This window comes from Trachinotus anak, unplaced genomic scaffold, assembly GCF_046630095.1.
Source record: "Trachinotus anak isolate AG129_WGS33_773 ecotype Australia unplaced genomic scaffold, CSIRO_AGI_Tana_v1 ptg000026l, whole genome shotgun sequence".
Lineage (NCBI taxonomy): Eukaryota > Metazoa > Chordata > Actinopteri > Carangiformes > Carangidae > Trachinotus > Trachinotus anak.
Window position 1 is genome coordinate 10,778,961 of NW_027273877.1, and position 20,373 is coordinate 10,799,333.

Here is a 20,373-nt window from a genome sequence, read left to right on the forward strand (position 1 = left end):
GAGGGACTCCTTGGTGACTTGACTGGCAGTGAGGCCACTAGGAGGCCAAGACTCGTTACATTGGCTTACAGTGTAAAAATGGGATCCTTATCCGTTCACTAAATATGTTAATTTAATTCATATTAAAAAGGTGCTGTGGATTATGTTCAGTATGTTCACATAATAATACAGTTGTAGTTTAGGCTACTCTCTCTATGTCTATACATTTTTACATCTGGGATGAACCAAGTCATCATAGCATCAAAACACCTACACCTGTCTCTGCTGGCTAAGTTGCAACAAAGACCAAGCTGGTAATTGAACAAAAATTTGTGTAAGAATTCACATAAGGGCTTGATAAGAAAATCCACCCTCAACTACAATCCAAGAGCTCTTCAGTCCCTTTAATGCACGGTTGAGGTTAATCTTCCCTTTTAACTGAGACACTAGTCGATCAAAACAACCACATCTAAAACCACCATATTTATTAAATCAGACAAATGTAACAAATCTATTCCCCCTCCTTTTATTTGCATCTAAACTGCTGGGAAAAATTACACAGCCATTACTTGATGCTGCTGTCATTACGGGACAGGAGGTGAAATGATGGAAAAATAACATCAGAATAAAAAAATCCAGGAAATTTCCAGGATATAGACATCATCTACAGTCACTGCAATTTCCACGCATCATTTGATTTTATTAGAGAAGGCAGATGTGGCAACAATTTAAATTTAAGAATGGCACCATTTATAGTTATCAACCTGGAAAATCTGCACAAGATCTTCAGCAATTCACATTAAAATCAGTCATTGGAAAGCAGCCTGGGCTTACTGGCATTGAAAACATGCCTTTGATGATATAAAAAAAAATCAAATTTCAAACAGAGGTTCAAATATTCACAATCCCTGTTTATATAATGCAGACTTACTTCACTTAACACAAGACAAACAGCTGACATTACAAACATCAGAAAAAAAACTGGAGGCAGTATAGGGCCAATATGTGATTTTAAACCCCAGAAATATTAGCAACTGGCACACTGAAAGTTGAGCATTTACAAGCACTCATCATCACATTTATAAAGATTTTACTGTGAGATCATTAATTCTGAAATGGAGTTTCTCACAGGTCTAAACCTACAGGCAGTGTTGAGGTATAGGTAGCTTACTCAAATCATCTTTTATGTCTAGTTTTAGTTTTTATTGTATATCAGGCCCTTATTATTATGTGTGCAACCATTACTAAGCAATGAGAATAACTATTCAGATCCTTTATTTAAATAAAGTAGAACAAAATCCTACATGAGTAAAAGTACATGAGTATTATCAGAAAAATATAGTTTAAGTATTAAAAAGAAAAGTACCCATGATGCAGGAAATGGCCCTGTTGCATTATGATAAATATTATGTTATTGGATTATTTTTACTGATGCGTGTGTAAATGGTATTTTGATGTTGAAGCGGGCTAAGGTGGAGCTGTTTTGAAATACTTCTATAAATCTATATATTTACTTTGTAAAATATTAATTTCTGTTATTATAAGCTGTTAATAGATTTGAGTTAAAAGTGTGATATGTCTTTCTGAAATGTAGTGGAGTATAAAGAATCATTAAAATACAAAAGAAAAGTACCTCAGAACTGTACTAAAGTTCAGCTCTTGTATAGATTCTTTCTGCCACTGCAGTGTTAAGTGGATTTGGTCACCTTTCTCCTGTGCTTATTATATGGATGCGGTTTATACAAAAACTAAAACTGAATTTGGCAGATGAAGCATTTTCAACTGAAGAATTCAGTAGCTAAACTGCCTCATTCAGAGTCACAACTTTCACCAACCAAGCTCAACTGAAAGCAAAAAGATAGGAACGTACAGGAGTGAACGACAGAGTGACACATATTTCTGCAAGTTCTAGCTTTTAAAAAAACTCTTGTTAATCATCTGAAACCACATTCACTGTGAATCAGTCACAAAACAGCAGACTGAAACAAACCATTTCTGTAAACAACCCTGAGAAAACACCTTTAAAACATCTGTTCAGTGATATTATAATAAAAATAGAAAACAAAAATATATATCAATATAAAAAAAATTTAAAACTCTAAAATTCACAGTCTGTTGTCATTTCCAGCTGTAACTATGCATTAATACACAACATTGTGTTTTTTACTAGTCTGAGACAGAGTGATTACTCATTCAATAATCTTGTGATTAAAAAAAAAAAAAGAAATCAAATAAAATAAAACAAAACTGAAGCTCATATCAATAGTAAAACAAATGTAATCAATGGCTTCGTCTTATGTCCCTCCAATCTTACTCTCTTACAGTTCAGAGTGAGGGTTAGGGTTCACATCAGGAGCAGGAGAGCTGGAGGAGGAATCTGCTGCCTCTTCCATCACCAAGTCATCTCCCACATTCACCTCTTCCTCATCCTCCTCCTCCTCTTCTTCTTCCTCCTCTTTGGGGGTTTGCTGCTGTGTGGAGCCAGGCTCCTGCATGTCCATAAATTTCAGAAAGTCGTAGAACTTGACAGCAGGAGGCCAGCTGTCCTCAGCCAACATCCCTGCAGAGGCAGACAAGAGACCTCTCACTGCAATGTCACATTTACTACAGTGTTAAGGATGATAATGGCCTTTCATTTAATTCTATTTTTAATTCATTTCAAGTTAGCATTATTACCATTATTACTGAAACTGCCTGGCATGGAAACATCCCAGGATGTAAAAACTGGCGGCTTTAAGCCCTTAAGCAGCTTTAGGTTTGCAGATCTCCAGTCTCTCTGTGGAAAATGGATGGAATGTGCTGGATGACATTAACATGGAGTCTGACACAAGTCACAGCAAAGACTGGGGTCTTATCTTGGCTCCCACTGAGACAAGCTACAGGGATCTAAGGTGAAAGGTTAAGGGCTCCAGATAGTTGTGAAGTCACCTTAACAATCATCACCTTCATTTAAAGATTGTTTTACTTCATTACACATCAGCTGATTAGCTTAAGGCCTCTTCACATTCCTCAGGCAGGAGTGCCGCAACCTCAAGTCTGTTTTACCAACACGCCTGTCTGATGGCAAACACAGCTGAATGATGATGTTAAATTGGTGTGATATTCCTTTAACCTCTATTGTCCTTTAACTGAGAAATAGCTGTAACAAACACCCTGCTCCACAATTCATTGCATTCCTTTTTTTATTTAACTCATGGGACACACAACTTGTCTCACCCCCTTTTATTTTGTCTGGTACAAGTTAATGAAATCCCATTAATCTCAAGCAATGGACGGTACCCAATTTGTTTATTTTGCTCCTTTTGGGGATTCGAAAAAGACTTGTCTTTAAGTCTTTATTTATAGTGTATGAAAAAAAAAAGTGATGATCAGAGAAAGCCATAAACAAACAAAATGACAGCGTGCATAGGTAAGGTTCATATGCAATTAAATCTTTGTCATGGTGGCAACTCTGGTGTTGAACTAATATCTGTATGGGTATATTCAAAATTGGACATAGACTGGCGTAAATGCACACAGCAGATACTGTGTGTGGATTTACATGTGCTGACTGGAGTCAGTGAGGTGGAGAGCTAAAAGAACATATGGCGAGTTGAAAGTGATCACTGCAGTTGGCTACCTAATCACCGCATGAAGGAGGCAATCACTGCAGATAGGAGGATCACTGCTGCAGTGAAAACACCATTGTTGAGACTCCTACTGCTCAAGAGATGAGGACCTCCTCCAAGCTACACAGTCATCTGCCATGGCTGCTTTTGTTGTTGCATGCTCACCTATTTGCTGGCTTTGTAAATTGTTCAAAATACCATCGTTATCTCAGCTGAGGCGCTTGCCGTTTCACTCGTGTCAGTTTGTTGATTCGTTTGTTTGTCAACAGGATTGCACAAAAAGAACTGAACTGATTTGCACTAAACCTGTTGGAGTGTTGCGGCTGGGGAAGAACCCAGTACATTTTGGAAGGAAATTTTTCTTTTGTCAGTTTCTCAGGAAATAACGGTGTTGAAATCTATGAGTTTGTACAACTTGATGGATCCGGATCTGACAGACATATGTAGGATTGTTTGGCCTGGGCAGAAGTATGTGCTCTACTGCCATTCTAGTTTTGGACATATTCCCAGCTGGAACACATTTAGAGCCTGCATTACAACAGCAGGTGTACAAACAACAAACAAGCAAAGGAAAGGAAAATGACTGACTTTGTAGAATAATTACAATGAACAAAGAGGAAATGACTCAGAAAGAAGAGCTGAAGTGAGGAGGTTGATAATGTTTTTCTCTGCTTCTAACTGAGATAATAGGGCAACTGAATCACTGCAGTAAGGCATCTATTTTGTCAATATTGGGATCTCCAGCACCACAGACTCTGGTGAGTCGCTATTTGGATAATAGGTGGAATAGGCACAGTAAGACCTTACGAACCTCACTGTCCCTCTGGCTTTTGGTTTCAGGTTTTTAGCTTTATTTTAATCCAACTATGTATGGATTTACTTACTTACTTACTTACTTCTGTTATTTTTGCTTGAACACTTAACTGAAATTTCAGGATTTTTGATGCAACCACTTTGATGACTTGTGGCCACTAGTAAAAGGTAAAGTGTGTCAAATCAAAGACATCAGAGATATAAAAGACCATCAGTGAGGACAACAAAAGATTTAACCTGTGGGTTAAAGGACACCTTTCACATTTCTACTTGTCACAAAGTGAACTAGTGAATATTTCCTGTTTATTATATTATATTCTTCCTTTTATTTTCCTAAGCACACCTCCTAACCTTCTCCATACCTGCAGGTGATTCAGTCCCATCCTCGATCCTCTGCAGCCACTGCAGGACAGAGCGGGCCACTATGGGTGTTTTTGGGGGGTACTGATAGATTTCACCTCCAGACGGCAAATGGGTGAGGACCAGAGCAGGGAGTGGAGGCATAGAGCCCAGGTATGACCCAAGGACAGACATACCAGTTGGAGTACGGCCACTGGGACACAGACCAACAAAGATTACAGTATTCAGGTATCAATCAATAAGAAAATACTCAAATAATAAGGAGATTTTAAAAAATATGAAGAGTTAATCAAGGTCAGGTCTTTTTGTCTCTGTGCATGAGATGAATGGAACAACACATCCATTACCATCTAGTAGGAATTTGATGAATGATTGAAGGATTAATTGACAATAGTGACATTATACTTACAGGTGGATCCAGCAGGCTAGATATTGCTCCATCCTCCCCTCTCCCACCTCAACCACTCGTCTCATCTCCCCCACCAGCGCCTGGTTCTGCCTGTGTCCGATCTCGTCCTCCTCCTCTCCCACAAAGAGGAGAAGCAGGGCTTTACCCAGAGAAAGGAAGGATGGCAGGTTTTCCACTGTCAGTTCAGGCTAGAGATACAACAGAGTCAAAAAGTAAGAAGCAGACAATGCTGGCAATGTTATTCCAGTGGTTTCAATTGACAAGTATCTTTGAGAGGGTTAAGGAAGGTCTGGTGATGGCTTCTAGAGATTTAGCAAAAAAAAGAGTTTCTGCTAAATATCTGAGATTTACACATCAGTGGTTTCTGCTGTTTACTGCAGCTGCTACGCTTGTTATGTTGTAAATATCTGCACAAAGCAATTATTTCACTAAAAGGTAGCAAACTGTTAGCAGAAGAATTAAAAGTGGGAATCATTAAGGGACTGTATAAAATTATTGGGGTGGGGGTGGGGGGGGGCTCCTGTTTTATGCATGAAGGGATATGGGTTTACAAGCAAAATAATATCTATAAATCCGGTTTTCAGTGTCTTAGGTGCAGTATTGTTAACTGTGGAAGAACAGATGATTAAGTGTTCAAGAGTTCAAATCTCCCATGGACTAAAATAGGTCATACTAGTTGTGGTACAAGCTGTAAACTTCAGTGATCAGTGCAGTGCTGTTCACTGTTTTTTCCCCCCAATGAAGCCACACAGTCAGGACACTGTCACTATGAGGACCTCTTTTTACTGTGAAACACTCAAAACCACAAAGTCTGGGTGAGTGGTGTTTAGGGATGAATAAGCTGCTGCTCAGAACCTTCATTTCACTTAATTCTCACCATCTGGTTTGTGACTTTGTTACATGAAATACGGATGAATCTTTTTTTGTTTGTTCACTACATGTTTGCTAACAAGAGACCCCGCAATTGCAAAACTAATACAACTGCTACACAAGTGAGCACTTTTAATTCAGCAATATATAGGAATTCAGTAAAATACACAGGGTTGTATGCTTGTAGTTAAGTGTAGTGAAGATTTGTTATTTTGTACATTGTGGTGCTCCCAAAAGCTTCCAAACCTGGAGACACCACAGGGAGTTAGGGTCGGTCTTGTGAATAATGTAGCTGCTCTGACTTTTTTAGGGATTAAATGTTTTTGCTGCATCTTCACATATTTCAAGCCATAGGATTAAAGAACAACTGGTAACATGTGACTGTTTTGAAGGGAATGAGTGTAAAGGCTAGTAAGAAAAATCTACATCTTCTATTATTATGGGAAAATAAAGCCCTGATACAGAAACATGATTATTGTCCTTCACATATGGAAAAATAAACCTTTGTGACACATGAAATTTATTTTTTTTTTTACATAACTGATTTGTCTTTTGTTTAATTTATATAATAAATCTCACAGTGGAGAGCTGACTTTAAATATGAATTCCCTGCTTTCCCAAAAAACAGGGACCACCTCCCATGACCAAAAATGAAAATTACAGTTGCCTCCCCCTTCTCTGACCACCCATTGCCTCCTAATAATTTTTATACGGTCCCTCAGTCTAAAAAAGCCTAAAATAAATTCCTCTTTTAACTGGTTTATTTGGCCCTGCTGCATTCTGGGATTGATTAAATGAGGACAACAGTGCCACCAAATGGGAGAATTTGTCATTGGTTAGAAGTCATGTAGTTGAGCAACATGTAGATTAAACCGTTTCCACTTCAGTTCATTCCATATTTTTACATGAACGAATGGAAACTCAGACATGATGCATGCCTTGGATGTACTGCGGAAACCACACACGCACCCACACTGAAAACATATGGTGCTTGTTATCTGTGAACGTTTTCATCTCAACTTCCAAGAAACACCCACACCAAGTTTGACATCAGGCTTTCATTTCATGGGATTTAAATGAAGACATGGTCACAATCTGAGACCTTGGGATTTTGAATTTTTGCTGTATTACTCCTAATCAGATAACTGTAGTAAAACAATTTTTTCTTTTTTTTCAGTATTTGTCAATGAAATGATTGTACAACACAGAAAGACAAATGAACACAGCTGGATTTACCACAGGATGGAGCAGTGCAGTGTTGATGTGTGTGAGCAGTTCTTCAGCAGATGACACTGGCAGCGTGGAAGGATGAGTGTTTGTCCTCCAAGAAGGAAACACCAACACCGCAGGAAGGTCCACAGTGTGGTCTGCAGCCCTGAGTGGCAAACATGCACGTACACATAAACACAAACATGACACACCATAAATACACACACAGACAGACAGAACACAATGATCTAAAATAGAAATATAAAAAATTGTAGGTAGTATATTCTGTTAATTTAAGACACAGGAACATTTTAACCTTTGCAAAATGTGACCACACATGACTAAATGTTCTTTCAATAACTTGATTTTAATGATCTTGCTGCCGAGTGAATTCTATTGATCAAAAACAAACCAGTTACACTGTTACCATCTCTTACTGCCTCAAAGGGGTGTTGGAAATACTTATTTTAAACATTATTGGAAGAAATTCAAGTGAATGACAACTTTTAACTCTGACAGGATCTGAAGAGGACCAGGAAGTAACATGACTGACTTTAGAGCTCTTACCATTTCTCTGCCAACCCATCTGTCAACAGTCCAGTTAGCACCTCCCCTCTCAGTGACTTTGCCGCTTCAGTAAACACTGGTACTCCTGGCGAGACAGAGAAGCATCACCATTACATCTTCACATGATGTCAGTGACAGTGGACATGTCACTGGTCTGTACAAAGAGCAGGACTTTCATTCAGTTCCAAGGTAAAAGTTGATAATTCCATATTATTTCTTGCTGTCAATATGAAAAGACTAAAACCAAAAATTCATTCATTCTGCTAACAAGTGTTGTGTGTGTGTAATTTCATATTACTCTGAGCTACAGGGCCTCATTTTTGTTCAAAATCTAACACACACACACACACACACACACACACACACACACACACACACACACACACACACACACACACATACAGTAGTTTGTTATTCTTCAATCCCGGACACACCTGCTGCCAGAAATACTCACTAAGGCCCAGATCAGACTGACTTTAATACTGTGCTAATCTGAACCTGGCTCATCTGCTGTCCAGCAAGGTGCTGCGGCGGCCAGCACACATTCCTGGTGGATTACATTATAATATGTTTTATGAGAACCATTTCTACTCTTTACCGTGCAATCGTGATGATCAACTTCCCAGAGTTCTAAAATTCCATCTCAGGGTATTTTCCACACAAATTCAGGCCCTGGTGTTCTCTAGTCTAAACTACCAATAATACTGCAAATAAGGATTTATCTGTAGCTGAGAACAGTTTCTAACAAATGCACCACTTGCCTTTTTAAAAACCAAAGTACATATTTGTGACCTGTTTTTTAAGATTTCCATCATCAGTAGGATTCGACTTGACAGTAAGAAACATACACAATAACACCAACCTCATACTTATTGAGTCCTCAACATAAACAAGAAAAATTCTAAGATCATCGTGAGCTGATAATGTGCAGTGATGCATTCATCACACCAACACAACTGCAGCATCCTACCTGCATGTGTTTGTGTCTTAAACAGTCCTAGTACTCTGTCAGGCCTGTAGCCTGCTAGCTTAGGGTGAGGCACTTCCTGAAGAAACAACATCACTTCCTCTTGGGTGGACAGCGGTGCAGGAGAAGCAGGGCAGCTCCTGTTTAAAGAACAAAGTGCACACAAACACATAGACGTGTCAAAAATAGACATAAAATACATTAAAACATGACAACCCCATACAGGTGTCTTTTACACTGCTATTTCTGAACACATAAGTGAGCAATAAATGAAAACTTTTAAAACTTAAGCTTTAATTTCATGTAAATGAAAATTGACTCTTTTGGAATGGACTTTTTTCCAGAGCCTCATCTGTCTTAGTGTTTGGACCTGAGTCTAGTCCTCCAGTGATTGGTCTAATTCTGGTCTGAGGAGAGACTCCTCAATGAAGACATGATGGGGAAAAAAAAGCACGGATTGACGTCCCTAGGTGATTACAGGACAAAGAGGCTTTAGAAAATCTCCTGAGTAATAGAAAACATGACTGCACATGAATATAAGCAACGACTCCAAGAGCTCTTCAGACTTAAGAAATATTCATAAGATGGATGATGGATGTTTTCTGTCCTGTTCCAGGTGGGTTGAATGAAGCCTGTATGAACACGAGCAGAGCAGCAGCACTACTTCCTCCAAATTCAAATGGTCATTTGTTTAGACGTGCATGCAATCTGTTATGAGTGTGTTCCCTGTGTTGTTTGTGGAATTGAAGATAAACAGTAACTGCAACTGGTTGAATGAGCATTTCAGTCCCTTCAATGTAAGATACGTAATTAAAGGGATACTCCAGCAAATTAGCATTGCTTTAGTACTTGCATAATGTTGGGCCACTCAAAAGACTCAAAAGATTCATACAAAAGAATTACCAAAATCCGGGCTGCAGAGGTAAAGATTTCCTGTCTTCTACATTTCCCATAATGCAACATGATACTCTCTTTAATTAGACCTTTCTTGTCTTTCAGTCTCCACGCCTGCCCTTTGTAATTTCTGTAACTTTCTGTTTGTAGAGTCCAGAGCCACGCGGAAATAACTGCGCTGACATCATTATGACATCATCAGATATCTGTTATCTCCCTCCAGTCACAGATGACATTACACATCTGTTTCCATACAGTAATACTCTGCACAATGAGAGAATGTAATGGCTATAATTAAATATGATATAATTGAACCCCTGATCAGACACTCATGAAAAACGTCTCACAGCATGATGAAGCGATGCAGTGCCTCACTACCCAGCATGCCTCTGTAGTGCTGGGCTGACTCCTGGGGGCGGAGCAACAAAACACTGGGGAAGGCTGTGATTGGCTGAAACAGAAGTGGGAGGGAGCTGCCTGGCTGAGCAGCACAGAGGTCGGTCCACTCTCCACAATCGACTGCACTCATGTGGACATCATCGACCTTGGAGTCTGAGGAAAGTGTAAAAATCAGTAAAACTTCAACATCAGGTAATTTCAAAAGTCACAAAATCTGATCTTCAATAATTAAAAAATGACATACAATCCGCCAACAACAATGTCCTACTGTCTGACATAAGCAAATACTGACATAAATATAGAACTGAAATAAATCCCATAGTGAGGCCTAAACTTGTCCAAGATCAGATGTGGGAAAATTGTTTTCATGAACACATCATAAGGCAGCTTTCAAACTGTGAACCTTTCAGGGAGAAACAAAGATCATAAGATAGAAGAACCAGGATGCCTGAGAATCATAAGGTCTTAAAGTTTCCTTCAGTATCAGACTCATCCAGATCCATGTGTACACTGCAGCCAGGAACTGCTCCTACTTTTGCCAGTTTGTCAAAACCTATACAAATACGAGCTACAAAAACAGGGCTGGGACCAAGCTGAAGACCACAGGTAACTCATGGACTCTACGGCAACATTATACTTCCTGTTTACACCCCCCAAAACTCTGTAGTTCCAAAAATTATAAGCAAGATTATTCCCTAAATCAAAGTAAGACAAAGAGCATTTACTTTTTATGAAGCATTCCTCTTCGTCTTGACATTACTAAGTCTCAGAACATCCCATCAACATGGTCTTATATTCCTGGACACTGGGGCACAGTATCAGACCCTGAAAACCTGCCATCAGGATTCTGTTGCTCGTCAGTTACTGTTGTTGCCGGTTTACCTGCAAGTCTCTCTGCAACTTCAATGAAGGAGCTGAGAAAAGCCATTGAAACAGCATCCCCTGGTGGTGACAACAGAAACTACAATTAATTCAATCCACATTTAATCATTTTAATTCATTATCATTAGTTTTTTTTTTTTTTACAGAAAGTCTGATGAACTGAAAAATAAAGAAACAGCACATTTCCATTAGAGACACTGTACTAATGTCACCCAGCAGAGAGACTGTTTCTTACATTTGAGGTAGAAGAGAGCCACCGTCAGGCTGCTTTGTGCTAGTGTAGTGTGGAAGTTTTCAGAGGTTAGTTGGGTAATTGAGTCCATGTCCAGCAAGTTGCCTCGGTTTTCGTAGACAGATGCTGCGATTTCATCGTCCAGCTTTCCTGCAGGCAGAACAGAAACAAGTAAATATACAAGGATATACAGTGGGTACGGAAAGTATTCAGACCCCTTTAAATTTTTCACTCTTTGTTTCATTGCAGCCATTTGCTAAAATCAAAAAAGTTCATTTTATTTCTCATTAATGTACACTCAGCCCCCCATCTTGACAGAAAAAAACAGAAATGTAGAAATTTTTGCAAATTTATTAAAAAAGAATAACTGAAATACTTTCCGTACCCACTGTATCTTTCTGTCAATGTCTGATTCCTCTTTTTTATTCTCTCCATTTCACCATCAGACACTTACCAAACTCTGAATCTTCGTCTTCATCCTCCTCTTCATCCTCCTCCTCCTCCTCCTCCTCCTCCCCCTCTTTCTCTTCATTTGTAAAGAGCTCCAACACCTCATCAAGGTTGTGCAAGGTCATGTACTTCACCTCTAAACTCTTGAAGCACACACACATACACATACACATACATACACACAAAAGTAAAGCACACATGGGTAAAAAATAACAAGAAATTCAGATTGTTTAAATAGTTAGTCACCATCGTACCTTCTCAGGCAGCCGGTAAGCAGCATTAAATTCATCAGGGGTTTTCACTGCAGGACTCTGCCTGAACACACACACACAGTTTCTGGCATATCATTAATTCTAAAACAAATTAATGTTGCTCAAAATAAAAACAATCCTCAAATGTCACAGAAAAAAACATCAGTGATCAGAACCAGGCTCACACATGCACCTGCAACTCTTACACACCTGTGTACGAGCAGCAGCAGGGCAATGCCACGGAGCCTCCATGCCAGAGTGGTGGCTGTGTCCAGGTCCAGGTGCTCGGTTTCAGAACGAGAGAACAGGAAGACCTGGGGGGTCTGCTGGTAGGGGAACTGGGGGGGTGGGACCACGGAGGGGTCTTCGTATACTTCAGACTGGCACACATGCAATTACATACATATTAAAAGTTTATGTTCACTTGTGGCCTTTTGGACATTTTGCCTATGGTGCTATAATGAAGCAATGATCATTAATGAACAAATGTTGTTGTGGTTTGTGCTCATTAAAATAAAATTAAATATCCATCAATTGTGAAACATACAGGTTGAAAAGTTGAAACCAGTTCCTTTTGATAAGACACAGTGTGTGTTTGATTTTATAGTACCCTCTCAACCTCTACATGTTTGGACTCTGGTAAATTGTAATGTTTCAATTTTTCCAACATTTTATAAACCAAACAATTAATCAAGTAAATAGTCAGTATATGAATCAATTCTGAATATAAAATAAAGTGCTTCTCCTTTGCAAAGACAAAACTAAGGCTGCATTTAACTAGTCATCTTTCCATCTGTTTTCTTTTGCTTATCTGGGGTCAGGTTGCGGTGGTAGTAGGTTAAGCAGGGTATTCCAGACATCCTATCTTTCCAGCTCCTGCTGGGGGATTCTGAGGCATTCCCAAGCCAGATGGGATATGTAATCCCTCCAGCAAGTTCTAGATCTAACCTGGGGTCTTCTCTCAGTTGGACATGCCTGGAAAACCTCCAAAGGAAAGGCGCCCAGGAGGCCTCCTAATCAGATGTCAAACTGACTCCTTTCAACATGTAAGAGAAGCGACTCTACTCTGAGCCCTCTTTAAGGCTGGGCCCAGTCACCCTACGAAGGAAACCCATTTCAGTTGCTTGTATCCTCATTTTTTCAGTCACTACCAACAGTCACTAAAGCCCAAAATAATCTCAAAGACATCCACTTTACTGCCAGTTGATAAAAAGAAAATTAGACAATTAGAAGCTACAACTAGAGAAAGATAAACATGTTTTTTCTTAAAGTGACTTACGACTTACTCAAGATAAAATGCCATTTTTTCCACTAAACCAATGGTTTCCAATGACTGCAAGATAAATCTAAGGGTTCACAAGACAAGTAACATGATATAAAAGCAGAAAAATGTGTTTCTGCTGCACCTTATTGTGTTTACTTTTGCAGAATTTCATCTAATCTTTACTTTGTGAGGATCATTGCAATAAAATATAAATAATTATTTTGAAGCCTTGTTTTGAGGAGTCACAGACAAAACTTAAAACAACGAAATGTTTGCTGAAGTAGTCAGTTCTCCATAGAGCCTGAGTCTTTTTCCATCCTCTTTACCACCAGTGGAGCCTCCATGAGCTGCAGGAAGGAGTGGAGGCTGAGGATGGAGAGGGGTTTCCTCATGCGGGTCAAAGGGCAGCGCTCAGAGGTCATCGGGGTCATGAACCGACTGTGAACCCGACAGTGGAGGAACCACACTTGAGACGAGTGAGAGGATTCATTGACACTGAAGGAGGGAGAGGGGCAGAGGGGCAGAGGGGCAGAGAGGGGGGAGATAGAGAGAGAGAGAGAGAGAGAATGAATATAAACTTTCTGGTAATATCTTTATGACTACAAATATCCAACGGCAAGATCATTTTTTCCTAGAAATCTCATGTGATGGTTACAATGCAGTATTTGCCTTTGTTTGTTTGTGTGTGTGACAAAACTATATATTATATTATTACCGCATCTCCCCATTCATAGGTTTTTATTTATTTTGACTGTTTTCTGTATTGTAGAACAGCTGCAAGCATTAGAACTATGAAATAACACATATGGAATTATATGGCCACTATTTACCATGATGACAGCTTTGCATAATATTGGCACTATTTTAACCAGCTTAATGAGGCTGTCACCTGTAATGGTCTTGAAGGAGTCTGTTAAGATAATGCCAATATTGTGCAAAGCTGTCATCAAGGTAAATAGTGGCTATATTATATTATATTATATATATATATATATATATATATATATATATATATGTGTGTGATACATCTTCTGTTTTTGTTAACACTTTTTTGTTTACAACATAATTGCATAATTGTTATTTCATAGTTCTGATGCAGACGACAGTCAAAATAAAGAAAAACATATGAATGGGTAGATGTGTCCAAACTACCATATTGTACTGTATATTCCCTCATCTGGTGTTTTGAGGAAAAGGTGGACAACAGTGTCTAACGCATCATTCCAAACTTTCTCCTAGGTGTTGGGTGTTTTCTCAGTTGGGGTTTATTATTAATAAATTGCCTGTCTGTGTTATCATCTTCCTTTTATATTACCTTTAATATGTAAACATACTATGATATATTTTGTTTAATATGATTTTTCAACATAAATAGTAAAAATAGAAAACTGTGGTTTAAGCTCATCTACTCTTACTTACTAAATTCTGGATCAGGCCTTATGCCCCACCCACCACCTGGTTGCTCCAGGTTGACGGGTGAAAGAGCAGAGACTATCAAGATGGTTAGAGGAGGAAACATTAGAGAGACTCAGTCAGACCCAGACTCAGATGAGGAGTCTGTTGAGACCAGAATCAGAGACTAGCAGATGTATCAGAGCAGTTAGCATAATTAGTATCTTTTAATTCCTTATTGAAGAATATTTTTAGCATTGTGCAATAGCATTGTGTGTGTGTGAGTATTGCAAGGTTATGATGCTTGCTTTTGATAACTATAGGTTGGGGAGTTGCTGAAGTCTCAACAGGGAGCAGGGTGTTACAGATAGTGAAGCCAAGGATGTGTGGAGGGGTTGTTCTTCAGATGCGGCGTGGACATGCCACGAATAGACTGCATAGGTAGAAGATGAGGATAGAAGAAGGCAAGGGCCCGGTTAACTGATAGAGGGGAGACAGCCCTGAGGAGATGGGAGGGTTGTGTCTGTCCCTGTCTTCTCTTCTCTGTTTCACACACAGAAAAATCAGCTGTTCCCAGGCACGAGTGAAGGTCAAATGGTCAAATGGAGTCAGATAACCACGAAGGAGGCGCCTGGGCGAAGGCCGGTCGGGCAACAGCCAATGAAGAAGAGTTCAACCTACACTCCTTGCTTCCTTTGTGTAACAGTAATAAAAAGACCGGGCTAGGGGGAAGTTAGTGTGTCAAACTTCGTGAACTGGCACAGCTGCATGTTGTTGTCAGGGAAAGATAGTTTGGACCCGGAGCTCTGTAACGATCCTCTTTTAATTTTGTGAAAGCTTGTTTAATAAATTAGTGAAAAGAATTCTGAATTCGTCTCCTGCATTAACTTCATCAAACAAACACCCGAGTTTACTTGAAACGAGAAAAGACAGTAAACTCAACATTATATTGTTTATGTTGTTTATGTAGCTTGTAACTGGCAGTGACTGACACAGTGTTAGTGGTCGTGCTGATGCCAATTCTGGCTCTCTGTGCTGACAAGGTTTCATGTTTATTTAGCCCCACGCCCTGTCCCCTCAAATTGATGGGATTGGTTCCTTAGCTTATATGACATATGAATCCTTGGTTGTCTGAATCTGTTTTAATGAGACTGTCATTGGTTCACTGCAGGTCAAAAGTGGAAATACTCAGCCATGGCTTGACTGGTGGTGTTGACTCGTGATGGGTATTATATAAAAACACCATATGAATGCTAACATTTCAGAGTTGTTTAATGTCATGTTGTATCTTAAACACTGTGTACATGAACTTTCATCGATTATGGCACAAAGAAATTTGACATTACTCACACAGAACTTGAACCCAAAATAACAAGATTACAGCAGAGCGAACAATTAATCTCTATTTTTATTAAAGTCTGACCTTACTGCTGGTCCAAAACATGCTGCTAAACTTCTAATTTGCTTTGTTAATAAAAAAGATTTTTTTTTTCCTGTAATATCTGACTCTGACTCATCGTGATATATTGTTCTTGATGTCTTAGGTCTGTGTTTCAAAGTCATGAACAAGAAGTTCTTCAACTAGAACAAGTCTTAGATTTAGTCTCATGTCTTTATCTCTCAGTTGGTTACTATTGACAATGAGCCACCTTTATGAAACCTAATGCGGGCACTGTGAATAACATAAAATAAAATAAAACCCTACCCCAGATGTTTCAGGACTGGTCCTCCTGTTATGAGGATGAACTGGTATTTGGTCCCATACACATAAGCCGTCTCCATCATCGACCTGTGCTCTGAAATGACAATCAGCAGAAAGAATACAATTCATTTGATGAGTCATTCAAATCAATCAGATAACCTAGCTCCATCAGGAGCCTCTGCCTTACACAGAACATGATCCAATTAATCAGTGGTTAAATACATCAGTGTGGTAATCGCCATCAGACCCCTTTCACTCTCACTAACCTCAATACTTGTTGCTGCCTCACTTTAGCTCCCCTTTGTTCATACCTTGTGTTCCCAGACTGCGGACGTAACCCAGCACAATATCCTTCTGCCCCCTGGCTGTCTTCTCCATGGCCAAGAGGTCAGCATCAGTGTGGACGTACTTGACCTCTTCACGCAGAATGGCACTGGAAGAGAAATCTTTAACAGTTAAGTAAACATAAAGACTGGGGTTATTATTCACATGTTGGAGTCTTTATAAACACAAACAGCATGAGTAAATGCAATATTTTCATGTAGCAGAAGAAAAATTTTATTTACATACAGTGTTAAACCACATCAACACTACACACAGGAAGGTTGTAAAGTTGTATCTTGCTTGTTTTAGATACAAGTAACAGCTGAAAGGTAAAACCTCCCACAGCAATGTGGCATCATAACTGAGGGAGTGTTGCTTACTTACAACAGGACTTCAGAGACTATGGAGTTGACGTCAAACACAGTGTCCAAATCCAAACCCAAGAACTCCCTGCCAGCCCTGACAGAAAGACGTGGGAAGAATTAGAGAGTGATTTTAAAAAGCCAATACAATACACCAAATACTCTCAGCTTCTGATTTATATCGTTAGTTTGTCAGTATAATACAACAGTCCTGCAGTAAATCCTACATTCATGAAGGTTATAATGATCAGCTGGTGTTGAAACTGTTGACAATGTGCTGCCTCATCTTTATACCGACGATTGTTTCTATTATCTAGTCCACTATACTTCTATCAGTGAGGGTAAATTATGAATTCTACATCTATTGTGACTTGTACTTCAGATTCTACAGTGACTCATAATTATTATTAATAGAAGTTTTTCCAAACTGTCTCTAAACGAAAACTCTGCATAAACCTGACAACCACAGGTTATCTCTGACTCAACTCTGTCAAATCTCAACAAACAGGCGCGATACACATATTTTTTAGATTTATATACTTTCTGAGGAAAGCATTATCAATTATGTCTATCACAGATAAAAATCCATAAATCCACATAGCAACAAAAAAAACTTGTTCTAACTCCAGAACTTGCCTGAAAAATCTTTATGTTTTTCCTCAGTTTCAAAACAGTGATAAGTACATTCATTGGTACATTGCAAACAGAAATTGCTAATGGCTAATTCAGCATAATTTAATGATGCCAATTTGCCAAAATGTTAAGAAATACAGGCTAAAAAAACATGGCTCCAATTTTAGCCCAAAGCGTAACTCACTGCATCTTTGGAGTATAAACTCTCCTGTTATATACTCTTTTACTAGTTATATTGTCTCTGGTTATTTATTCATTTTGTGACTTCCACTGAGTACTTATGTCTTGACAACCTACCTGAACAGAAAAGCTGTGTGCAGTAGCCTTTCGTCCGTGCAGTATGTGTGAACCAGCTCTTTATCGCAGTTGACCTACACACAAAGAATAAAAAGCTTCAACACATTCACGAGCTGTGATTGTCTGTGTCCAAATCTTGAAGTACTAAAAAAAGGAAAATTGGAGCTTTAATGTCAACTTCTTTGACATATGGAGCACATGGCACCGTATAACTATAGTTACCTTGCCAACCAGTACTCCATAATCCTGCAGAACTTCAGCAGACTTCTCCAGCTCCACCAGGAAAAGAGAGATGGTTGGAGAGACTGGAGACGGAGGGGCAGAGACAAACACTGTTATCCTAGATAGGTGAGATGAGATGCTTTAAATGCATAAATGGAACTTGACATGGCATTTTAATGTAAATGAACAGAGAAATGTTTTTATTCAAGTGTCACCCAAAGGTTCATAGCCAACCTGAGCTTACATGACACCACTTACATTACATGCAATGATAAGAGGAAACAGAACAAAAGCAAGCTCTCATATGTGGATAATAACAAAAACCAAGATAAGTCAAACCCTGTGTATGTTAACATGTACTGTCAAGTCAAAGAGACAATCCTGTGGACATTTTCAGTTTAAAACAACACCCGATTTCTGCAGCACAATCTAAAAATACACAAACACAAGATTTGGGCTGATTTTTGACGACTGCTCAAAAGGAAAGCCTCAAGGAAGAAGATTATCATCCTCTGCCCAAGTGTACCAAGATCTCCTGCCTCAATGACTTTAGACCAGATTTCCCTAAAATTTGGTCCTGAAGTCATTTGAGTGCATCGTCCTTGCATACCTGAAAATCTGCTCTACTCCCCTAATGGACTCTTCCAATTTCATATAATTATATATTCTTATCAGACTTTTCCAAAATGCAGTTATGAGATGTTATGTCAGCATGGTGGCTAGCTTGTGCTGCACATGTGTGAAATAATATGTCTGAGAAGTAGCTAAATGCACATGAAAGGAATATCTGAACAGAGTGGACTGATTAAGAACACAAATACAAATGTGGAGAGGACTGAGTTGTTTACTTGCACTACAGAGTTAACATCCTACCTTTATGTTCAAAATAGATAAACATCATCTTCCCAGAATGCAATTTCTCATAGAAGTCTGCAGCGGTGTATTCAATTAGGTCTGATGTATTGGCCTTCTCTGTACATCCTCCTGACCTCGTCCACAGCAGGAAAGCAGCAATACACATCCACATCGTGCAGAGCATACTGTCTTGTTCTCTCTGTGAATCTAAGAGATGCAAAAGTGTCATCAGCAACACAAAAGCACAAACAATGAGAGAAAGGAACTATGTTGTGTGTGTATAAATGTTTACAAGACAGACATGATGAAAATGCTACTGTCAGGATGACAGAAACAGAGCTCTGATGGTGCTGGAATCATTTGTTTTTCTTTCCTATGTTTGAAAGCTGCCTAGTCAAACAGTTAAATTTATATGCATGTAGCAATTCTGTCCCGTTATTTAATCAGAATGCACAGGCTGTAATAATGTCAGCTTTGATTTCCAAAGATAACGCCCGAAAAGTTACTTAAGAATTTCCATTTAAGTGTTCTTAACAAACCAAGGAAAGCTAATAAACACGCGTTACATGTGATTGATTTGTAACTGCTGGTCCTTTAAATTGAACCAAATAGAAACACAAAGCTGTGAGAAAAGCAGTGACAATAAAGATGCTAGCTGACAGTTACCTGTGAAAGTCGAGGTAGGGTTAAGGTTCAACTTTAGTTTTTCCAAGAAGCAAAAACATTAGATTCCACAGTTACAGCCGTGGTAAATGGACATACAGACATTATGACGCCAACGCAGGAGCTTTTCCCAGGAGTGTAAAATCCCGAGGAAAGTCCAAAAATGGCGCTTTCTGCTTTAGTTAGGAATGTAGGTGATGCTAATTCACTAGCTAGGCTGCCTATTGATTTATATTCGCCCATGGGTTTTTAAAGCTTGCTAACCTTAACAACGGTAAATTGAGAATATTCATGTCGACATAGGTCCGTGGGGCATGTAGGCCACAGACAACGCTAGTTTGCAAGGTTATTTTTCACCATACTGAACAGTTAAAGATGAAAAATGTGTCTTAGAAGAATGATGCTCCAGCTTTCGTGAAACAGTGTCAAGCTAATGTAGCTGACACGGTATCTCCGTTTTACGTTTTAAAATAAAATCCTTTGTTGACAAATTTGTTGAGAAGTTTTCCATGCTAGCTAGTTGGATTAACAGAAAAATATTTTTTCTGTAAGAAAATGCAGTAAGTAATTCATTTTTTTCATAGTTATATTTTTTTATTCTAAAAGATTGCTCGCTCCATACCAACATTTTACGCTTTTATTTTGAAGGCTACACCATTTTTCAGTAAAGGCTGGTTATCTCTCACTCACTTGACGTAACTTTCTGCAAATTGTTTTTATGCCTCTCTTCCTGCGAGAAACGCCCACGTGCTTCTCTAAACCAATCAGA

At 39.0% G+C, this 20,373-nt stretch overlaps 1 protein-coding gene across 2 annotated transcripts; it reads right to left on the reverse strand.

The window, feature by feature from the left end:
• Window positions 1-447: 447 nt before the first annotated feature.
• On the reverse strand, window positions 448-20,256 carry txndc16 (thioredoxin domain containing 16). 2 transcript variants are annotated; one of them, XM_071464979.1, is made up of 20 exons: window positions 19,869-20,256; window positions 18,960-19,148; window positions 18,087-18,169; window positions 17,865-17,938; window positions 16,957-17,031; window positions 16,560-16,681; window positions 16,252-16,342; window positions 13,481-13,649; window positions 12,101-12,270; window positions 11,894-11,954; window positions 11,644-11,782; window positions 11,193-11,339; window positions 10,958-11,017; window positions 10,024-10,228; window positions 8,786-8,922; window positions 7,816-7,900; window positions 7,276-7,414; window positions 5,170-5,357; window positions 4,763-4,953; window positions 448-2,539 (listed from the first exon to the last, which is right to left on the reverse strand). In XM_071464979.1, the coding sequence occupies exons 2-20, from the start codon at window positions 19,123-19,125 to the stop codon at window positions 2,298-2,300; spliced, it is 2,544 nt and encodes an 847-aa protein (XP_071321080.1). In that variant the 5' UTR covers window positions 19,126-19,148; window positions 19,869-20,256; the 3' UTR covers window positions 448-2,297. The 2 variants fall into 2 exon arrangements, with proteins under 2 accessions (XP_071321080.1, XP_071321079.1); XM_071464978.1 differs by having other exon boundaries at window positions 19,608-20,255.
• Between the last annotated feature and the right edge of the window lie 117 nt (window positions 20,257-20,373).

Coding starts and splice junctions, on each gene's coding strand:
- txndc16 (XM_071464979.1), bottom strand. CDS start 19,125: ATGCTCTGCACGATGTGGATGTGTATTGCTGCTTTCCTGCTGTGGACG. Junction 12,271..13,480: donor TCATGGAGGCTCCACTGGTG/GTAAAGAGGATG, acceptor CATGTGTGCCAG/TCTGAAGTATACGAAGACCC. Junction 8,923..10,023: donor CTGCATCGCTTCATCATGCT/GTGAGACGTTTT, acceptor TTCTTTAAACAG/GAGCTGCCCTGCTTCTCCTG.